Source organism: Pseudopipra pipra, chromosome 5 (assembly GCF_036250125.1).
Source record: "Pseudopipra pipra isolate bDixPip1 chromosome 5, bDixPip1.hap1, whole genome shotgun sequence".
In the NCBI taxonomy this organism is placed as follows: domain Eukaryota; kingdom Metazoa; phylum Chordata; class Aves; order Passeriformes; family Pipridae; genus Pseudopipra; species Pseudopipra pipra.
Window position 1 is genome coordinate 40,517,883 of NC_087553.1, and position 9,197 is coordinate 40,527,079.

The 9,197-nt window shown below is 39.8% G+C and overlaps 1 protein-coding gene across 1 annotated transcript; it reads left to right on the forward strand.

Moving 5' to 3' along the window:
• The first annotated feature begins 2,776 nt into the window (after positions 1-2,776).
• On the forward strand, positions 2,777-8,826 carry IL26 (interleukin 26). Its single transcript, XM_064656925.1, has 5 exons — positions 2,777-2,947; positions 3,323-3,379; positions 4,827-4,958; positions 8,249-8,314; positions 8,400-8,826. The coding sequence occupies exons 1-5, from the start codon at positions 2,777-2,779 to the stop codon at positions 8,484-8,486; spliced, it is 513 nt and encodes a 170-aa protein (XP_064512995.1). The 3' UTR covers positions 8,487-8,826.
• Positions 8,827-9,197: the final 371 nt, after the last annotated feature.

The following is a 9,197-nucleotide window of genomic DNA, read 5'->3' on the forward strand; positions in this document are numbered from 1 at the left end:
CTTATTCTTTTTCTTAGTTATTTTCTTTCTCTTTCATTTTCATGATTATAAGCTTTACAGATTTTGTGTAAACATAACACATGAACTTTGCCTGTGTTATCAGTATTGAATTGTTCCTTAATTACTTGTTGATACTGTACATCTAAAATTTTCCATATGAGAGAGAGCCCATTTTCTCCAGGGCAGGTTCCTTGAACTCCTGTGGTTTCCAGCCCAGGTCTGGAAGCCAACTTGCTTTGTGATGTGCTTTGCTGTTGTCTCAGGCTATCTCTGGATACATCAGTTCCACTGCATATGCAAAGCTTTGGAGGTATTTTCTGTCTTCATTGCTGAATTTGTTTCTTCTTCTGCTTCTTATAACTTTAAAATACTAAGTAATATGGGTTCTTTGGTATTCTATATAATTTATACCATAACTATGTCTGAGTGCCTACGTGGCAGTAAAACACAGTGTACAAAATGCTACACGAGACCCAGAAAGACAAGACCATCCTTGTTCTGAACAAATAACATATGAAAAATTTGAAGAATATTGGCTATTTTTTGACTAGAAATTAAATCAGCATATCAAAAATTGTGGTTATTAAATACTAGCCACCATTCTTTTATGAAAGGAAAGATGGGAAAGCCCTATTTCCTTTTTATTTATTAATTTTTTTAAGTAAGGTCTCCATGCAATTGCATCCTTTTACACCACTCAGTTGAAAAGTTTACTAATTCAGTAATATATGTACTGTTTCACGTGCAGAGGTGTCTAGAGCCCAATGCAAGTGTCACTGCTCCAGCCACGTGAGCATGGTGGTACAAGTTCAAAGAAGAGACAAAATGAAACTTGTGGGCTCAAGGGTTTTCAGCAACATCAGAAGTTTCAGAGATGTTGAAAATTATTGATTTTCTTATGAAAAGCTATTACAGACTGTTTACATGACCCATTTATTCCATTTAGATGAAAACTGTTGACTGAGGAGTACCACACCTTGGGAAACCCAAGACAGTTTTGCATTCTAACTCTACTGTTTTCACCCAAGATCCTCTTCTATGAAAAAATTAGGAGTAAGTGGCTAATCTTCTGTCCATATACCATGTGTGCTGAGGTTTACTGCACCTCACCTGGCAAGCCTTACCAACATTCAGAGAATTTAAATACAGACCACAGTTCACACAAGCACTAAAATGCACATAGAGCCTCAGGTCTCCATCAACTTCACTTTCCAAAAGTCTAATCTCTCTTCCCCTTGTTGGTTCTTTTTGTCCATTGACCCCATCAGAACTTCAGTGCTGGTGGAGCTACTATGGTTCTATGGAAAAATGCATTTCCCGGAGCTGTTACAGGTGGGATCTTTGAAGCTGAATGTGAGTCAAGCTTGGCCTGGAGGATGCATGCATGCTTTTTTGTGTAAATGGTCAGTGGGATCAAGGCTGGGGTGAGTTCATTACCCAGCTTGTCTCACCCTTCTTCCTTTCAGAGCTGACAATGTCCCTGGCACACTGGTGGTGCCATAGAGGGACATACAGCTCTGCCACTGGATCTGGCAAATCATGGTCCCTTTGAGTCATTTCAGTTGCAGTTGAAACTATTTTCTCTGATCTCTTTAAGGCCTTCTGTGTTGCTCTTAAAACATTAAAGGAGTAAAAAACTCTGTCCTTGGTGAACATTTCAAGGGCTTGTTTTTGCTTCCAAAAAAATGGTATCAGGGAAGTATTGTTGTGCTGGACCAAAACCTGCTTTCTTCCTCTTCTTGTATAAACCTCAGCCATTTTTGGGGATCTTGACATTTGGCTTACAATCCTCCTTGGCTTTAACAGCCTCACATTGCTGATGTTACTTTGTGATTTCCAAGTCTATCCTTGAAGTGATGTTCTTGCATGTCTGGAGTGATATCTGAGAATCCCTCAGCATTTGGCTATCTTGGAAACAGGCCAGAGACATAGACTGTCCAATCGCTGTTTAGCACCTCTGTAGAAGAATGATCATCTGATTCTATGGTTTTACTTTTACCACCTCTGTGATGAGTATGCTGGGATCTTGCACTGGGATTATTTCCCAGTGCCTATGTCTCTCTGGAGCCCTCACTTTCACATTAAACAGCCTACTGCTCCTACTGGGCCAAATCCTGCCCTGGCAAAAAGTTAACTACAGATGTTAAAACAGGTAACAAACACCCTTGCTATTACCTGCAGTGCCCCTGAAAAAAATGCTTCTCAAAAACTGAACAATGAAGTTTTAAAGGCAGTGCAGTCCAGCTTCCTTATAGATAACAGATTTTCTAATGCTTTTCAGAGTAAATTAACAAAGATTTTTTTTTTCTCTTTGGACCATTACCGTTCAGAAAAGTGCTGCCATAATGTTTTGTGGGAAAATAAAAAAAACCTCAAAAACATGCATTTGGTATATTTTGTTATGAAACCAAACTAACACTCAACTACCTTTTCCTCACTTGACCACCACTTAAATGAAAGAAGGCTTATCACATGATAGGGAAGTTCTTCTTTCTTGGAAACCTTGACCCTGCTGCTGGTAAATATGGAGATACCGTTTAGAAAAACGTCATAGATGATTGTGGTCAAATTTATTGAAAGTGGAGCAAGATGTATAAAAAAGCCCAGCAAGAGCACTGATCAGCCACCACATGAGCAATAGGTTATCTACGTGAGCATCTTGGTGCAGAAGCTGCTTTGAGGGTTAACAAAATTAGGTTAACCTCTGTCGTCTAAGAGTTTGGCTGTGTCACATATGCTGCTGTGACTGTAGAGGCACGGAGATTTGGGAGCAAAGATGAAAATATGTTCTATTTTCAGATCTGGGCATTTTTTATTTCTGCTTTGTCTTTTCACTGTGGAAGGCAAAAAGTCACCTACAGGAAAGCATACCTGCCGAAAAGAACTCCTCTCCCAGGTGACAGAGAACCTGTATATCAAGGCAACTAGTTTAAAATCATCTGTTCCTGTAAGTTGATCCCACCAGTCAAAAGGTTTATTTTATTTATAGATGCTTCTTTACCAGTTTCATTACTGAACTCCTAGAAACTTTAAGAAGTTGAATGATCTCTACAGTCCTAAGAGACAGGGTAATGTAACTACTTCTTTTGTAAAGCCAAGAAAAAATGATGCATAGAAGATGCATAGAGAGGCTGGATGAGTTTGCCATGGAAGAAGTTTGTAGCTAGGCTAGGATTGGAACACAGATTTACTGAGTCCTCATCCTGATGAAGGATGATGAAGATTATTGTTATTACTACTAAGTTTTGTACAAACCAGACTTGAAATTCTGTCTCCCTTCTTCTGCTCAGGTTAATTAATACTAGCACATTATATTTTACAGAAGGATCTCATCAAGACCACAAGACTGCTTAAAAAGTCTACGAAAATGCTGTTTATGGTAAGATTTATACTGGTTTTCCAGTTTCTTATTTTGATTTTCCTTTTATCAATAGAGACAGGAATATACCATCAAAAGGAATTACAGGTGATGCAAAAATTGCTTGTGTGTAATTAGACGGACATTTATGAAAGCCATATGCTCAATGAAGTCCTCTGCTTAGAGGAAGAATGTTATTTCTATGCCACATATTCTCACATGAGGAGACAGTTGATCACAGTACAGGGAGAAAGGTGAATTTGGAAAGCCTTTCTGGAGGCACTTCTTTCTAGGTAGTTGCAGTGGTGCTCTGTCAAGGAAGTTGGGGTGAGAGTATTTGTCGTGTCAGGTAGGAGTGTGTGCTCATGGTAGCATTTGCTCCTCCTGTGAGCCCCTGGCTGCACACCAGCCTCCCCAGCAATGCTCTCAAGCACCAGCCCATTCACATGAGGGCCAGGGCTGCAGCCACTGTCCTGGCAGCTGAAGCACTTTCTTTTGAGGGCATGCAGTACCATGGATAGCCCAGGGATGCTGCAGAGAGTCAGGACACCCAAGGAGCTGCTTTGAGCTTAGATCTCTGCAGATGCACTGGAAGAGAGAGATCAGAGTTCCGAGGAAGGCTCAGCAAGGGAGTGAGAAACAAACTTTGGGGTGTCTAATTGTAGGTGACTACAAGTGTATGAGATATTTTAGTTTTCTTCATACAGAGATCTAGTCAGCAGGGCCAACTGAGTCAGTTTATCCTTAAGTACAGACCGACTGGTCTTCAGTGTCCCTTGGATTTCACTGATTACCTTGGGAATGAAGGCTCCTCACCTGGCTGTGGGACCTACATGTGGGACGTCTGCATTTGGGTGGTGTAATATGCAGTTGCATTACCCTTCTAATGGGAATTGCACACCTGATACTTGGTTCTATTGCTGAAAAAATAGGGCATGTATCAATTTGAATTAACTTTGGGTGCCCAAGAGAACCACTGGGCCAGGCAGGTGTGACACAGGGTTGACAGGATGGCTGGTCTCTTCTGGAGTAGCAGTTGGGGGTGGGCAGGATACCCTACAGCATATCAAATGGCATTGGACATGATGCGGAGGAATGGAACAATGATACCCACAATGACTCCTACAATTTGAACAAGATGATCTGACTTAACTTCTCAATTCATCTCCCATTTATTCTTTGTGTGTTAAGTACATTTGTTGCTGTCATTTCTGTTCATGGTTGGTTATACCAATACTTCTGTGCCTGCCAGCACAACACCCTCCTGTCTTTCTTTCAGAAACTACAACTAAATTGAGCTAGTTGTAGCTCAAAAAGGAAGCAGGACAAGGGGATACTGCAGTACATAAAATTGGTTTTATTCATTGCACGCTTTCCACACATGCATATTTCTGTGAGGCTGAAATTTTCAGCTGAAGTTGACTTGTGAGGTTTTCGTTTGGAAACTCATCACTTGATTTGTTTTCAGACAAACTGCAGTGTTCGAGATCAGCTCCTCTCCTTCTATGTGAAAAACGTTTTCAGTCGTCTTGAGGTAGGAAGAGACAAGTTGAACATTATTAGTGCCTTCCAGGTCCTGCAAGTGAACATGGATGCCTGTGTGAGTATATTCCAGAGAGCTAAACTAACTTTGTCCATCTGAAAAGCTAGAGAAGGGCTCCCTCTCAGTTTTTCAGCAGATAGGTGATTCAGAGTCATGGTGTCTCCCACACCACAGAGGGCCCAAATTCACGAGGGCTTCCCCACTGGGGCCAGGGAAGTTTAACACTGCTCATTTCTTCCCAGAGTGAGCCTGTGGGGAGTGGTCAAGGTGGTGGAGATCCCACGGAGGAAAGCCATTTCCCTACTGATTATATCACCTTGTGCTCCCCTCTCATCACCAAAGCTGCAAAGAGGAAGGGTGATCACAGAGAGAGATGTGGCTCCTCAAGTTTCCATGATGTAACACTGGTGATGTTTTCCTTCTTCAACAGCGTACTCACTGGAAGTGTGCAGCCTTTACTCATATGTCCTCTCTTCTCCTCCACACTGAATTTTGAAAGAACTGGTGAAAGAACTCACTCTCATGAGTAAGCAGGAACCACAATTAGGAAGCACATTGGAGCAGTTCCCCTGTGCCCAGAGCTGGAGCAGGTTTTCAGGAAGTGATGCTGCCCACTGGCAAAATGTCCCCAGAGCGGACCAGGTGCAGTTAAAAGACACTTTTGCCTACACAAATACACATACTAGGTAGGATGCTAAGATGACGCCAATACCTGTCGATCATTTCTCATCTTATTTTTAATGGTAGACCAATAACAACAGAGTGTGTCTTCAACTTACATATCCTATGGATGTTTTTTTAATTCCCTAAATCTGTAATCCTCACAAGTCACAGTGTCCCAAAAAGTGCAGCATGACTTAGGGTGAAATATAGCCATGGATATCCAGGCAAATGTCTATAGTGATTTTAAGAAGTGAGACCAGGATGAGAAGTCAATGAATTAGTGAAGTTTATGAATTAAAAGAATTTAAACTTTGTCTAATCTGAATTGTATGATAGCATGAAAGAAAAGGACATTGATTCTATGCTCACACAAATATTTGCTATGCAAGAATAAACAGCTTCAGAGATCTCTTTGCAGAGTTGTAGCTCAGAAGCCAACTGGGATATTTGTGTAATGTAAAAAGATTCAAATCCCAATGGGAGAAGGCTTTACCAGTTTTCAGGTTCTACATTTAAAACCATGCTAAACAGTTACGATTTACAGCCATTATTCACAGCATTTATCATACTGCTGTGGTTATCTGTGTCTGTCAAAATTCCAGATAATGTTGTACTGTAACTCCAGAATACTATAATATAATATAATTCCAGATGCCATAATATACTTAAAGAGATTTCATTCTTGTCTGGAAAAGCAATTACACTCCATGCAAGTGCCAGTACCCACTGAGGAATTTAGACTGTCAACTGTGACTGAATTCAGAATATCAGTTATTCTAAAATACCACCAATGACTGTAGCTTGCTGGACAGCTTAGTAATACGTTTGTTTCTGTGCTGTATGGAGACAAAATGATGCAGATTTCTCAGAGTTCTTGTGTTCTTTTTCATAATTAGTGTCAGTGTTTTACCCAACACAAGTCTAAACATAACAACTTATGTTTCTGAATCTTAGAAAGTGCTGGTAGGAGAGATAAGTCTTCCCCTGGTAGTAGAAAAGCAGTAGGTCTTTGAGAAATGACGACTTGCCTTGATTTTCTAGGAGACATCTCATTTCTGGAAACTAACACTTGAATTCTTTGTATTAATTTATATTAATTTAAACCCAACAATAAAAAAAAAAACATGTGGAAGAATAATAGAAACTGTGAATGGAATTAAAGTACTAGATCCTTTGCTAATACCAAGCTTGAGATTTCTCCATCATATTATTCCTCAATAAATTAGCACTCATTCACCCACCTACATAAGCTTTTTAATGGTTATCATGTAGTTGAGTTATAAGATTTTTACCTGAAGGGATTTCCACCATGACAACATACTTATGTAATGAATTTGTTACCTTTCAAGAATAAAGTTCTCTACATAATTAAGCATAACGGTGATACCTTTGTGTATATATATATCCACCCTATACTCTCACAAACTCAGGCTGTAATTCAGCCAGCTAGACATATACATGCTATTTAAATATCTTAACAATATTTGTCTCCAAACCACTTTCAAATACTTTGTACTACAATGTTATAATTCTCGCCCTGCTAGACATTTTGTCCGGACAAAGAAGCTTTAGTATTTTCCAGTGATACAGGGGCCCTAGTTCAATACATAGACTATAAAATCTCTGAACCCATTTTCTGCAGTGAAATCAGACTCTTTCATTTAGTGTAAGACTACATGGCAAAGGACACAGGCATTTTTCCTTGGATACTGGGAGTATCCACCTGTAGCATCACTAACCTCTTGGCTCAAGTGCCCTACTCAGCATTGCTGAGAACAGTATGAAGTTGCTTTGGAGGTCAGACTTCTGTGACTACATCAGTAGTGGATTATGGAAGTGTTTTCTCATGTTTGGGTGGAGCGTAGAAAGACAATATGTTCCCTGCAGTATCTTAAATCATTTCTCTTTCATTGTTGTAGACCTTGAGCAGATATTGAGTATTGTTTGCAGTAGTTAAGCCAACTTGCTAGTTCACTTATTTACCTGTTTATGCAGGAAGAATAGAGTTGGTAATATGTATCGCCACTGAAGCCAGCATAGTCATTTAAGGTCAGTTTTGCTATCAATATTTTTTTTGGTGGAAATCTGCATCCTACAAGCAGACTTTAAAAAAAAATAATCAAGGAAAAAAAAAAAAAACAAGTCAGAAAGAACTGTCCTGGTTAGAAGATTTTAAAAAATTTACTTCTATTTACATTTTTTAAAACGTTTGCTTTTATTTTCACTTTCATCATGTGACGTGCCTTTAGGAAGCACAAAAGGTACCTTGAAAATGTCTGTGCTCCTTTTTAAAGTACTATGTGTGAGATAGAAAGGTTTGATCATCCATTTCAGTGGAGTCATCTCCTTCCATATGAGTTGAAGACCTTTGCCTTTTTCTTTTTCAAACATGTCCTTGTTTGTAGATCGGAAAACACCTGGGTTTTCCATTTTTTTCCCCCTGGAAGAATGTATCTTCCTCTTTCAAGACCCACAGAGCTCATATTACCAATTTTTTGTGTTGTGAACTTTACTTGGTAGGAAACATGCAGTTAAAAGAATACATTTGAAGTAGAGGGAGAAGTGGAAATGATGCTGAGTTCTCACATTTTACTGGTAGCCCTATAGTGCCACACTGTGGGTTCGATTCTTCTTCATCACTATTTCTTTACATCAGCATCTTTGGATTTCTTTTCATCCTTCAGCTTCCATGTGCTCCATCCACAAGGTTAACTTCTGCAGTCAAAAAATTAAGGAGAATGTTTTTTAAGGTAAGAACAGGAGGCACTGGCTCCCCTCTGTGCTGTTCCAGGGCTGTAGGTAGTTTCTTTTCTAATGCCTTTATCTTCTCAACAGCTCGGAGATAAGGGAATCTACAAGGCCATACATGAGCTGGACATTCTCCTTCCCTGGATTCAGGCCTACATACAAACCATCGTATGAAGAATGAGGAGGTGACAGACAACATGCTGCTGCTGTGCTAAAAACAGATCCTTACCCAAAAGGCCTGAAAATGAATCAAGAGTCAGATGTGTAATGTATCTGTCAGTAACTGCGTCCCATGGAAGGAGATTCTCTGTAACACAGCAGCATAAAGAGGGATTTTCATGGATTTTCACAGTTAGCCTGGCATAGCAGCTATGCCTGCTCTGCCTCTGGAGCAGCTACAGCATGCTGCTGTCCTTCTCATCCTGCCTGCCTGCCTACCAGCTGCCACACAGGCAGCGCCCGAACACATCACGCCAGCTTAAGTTAGAACCTGCTACCCTAAGGATCAGGCACAATGTCCCATGTGCCATGGGCATGATCTAGGCATGCCTTGTGTCACCGTACGTGAATATAGTTCAAATAAATGAGGAACAGTTTTGAAAATCCCTCCCCTAAGCTATATTTCTTTTGGGTTTTTTTGTTGTAGATATATAACAGTATACCCAAGCCATTCTATATAAAAATAAGAAAAATAATTACATACTGCTTATCTTTATTATTAATTTAAGATAATAATTGTTCCCTAATAAACATACACCAATTAATGTAAAAATTTTGGTCAAGGTTTCGTGCATGGCCTTCAGATGTCACATGATCTACATGAGATCAGACATGCAGAAAACACAATAAATGGATTGGTTTGACTAGGATTGTAAGAAGTTTTAA

Excerpts from the sequence above, each read along its gene's own strand:
- IL26 (XM_064656925.1), top strand. The coding sequence starts at position 2,777 with ATGAAAATATGTTCTATTTTCAGATCTGGGCATTTTTTATTTCTGCTT. Across the intron at positions 4,959-8,248 it reads AAGTGAACATGGATGCCTGT|CTTCCATGTGCTCCATCCAC; the intron begins GTGAGTATATTC and ends TTCATCCTTCAG. Across the intron at positions 8,315-8,399 it reads TAAGGAGAATGTTTTTTAAG|CTCGGAGATAAGGGAATCTA; the intron begins GTAAGAACAGGA and ends TCTTCTCAACAG.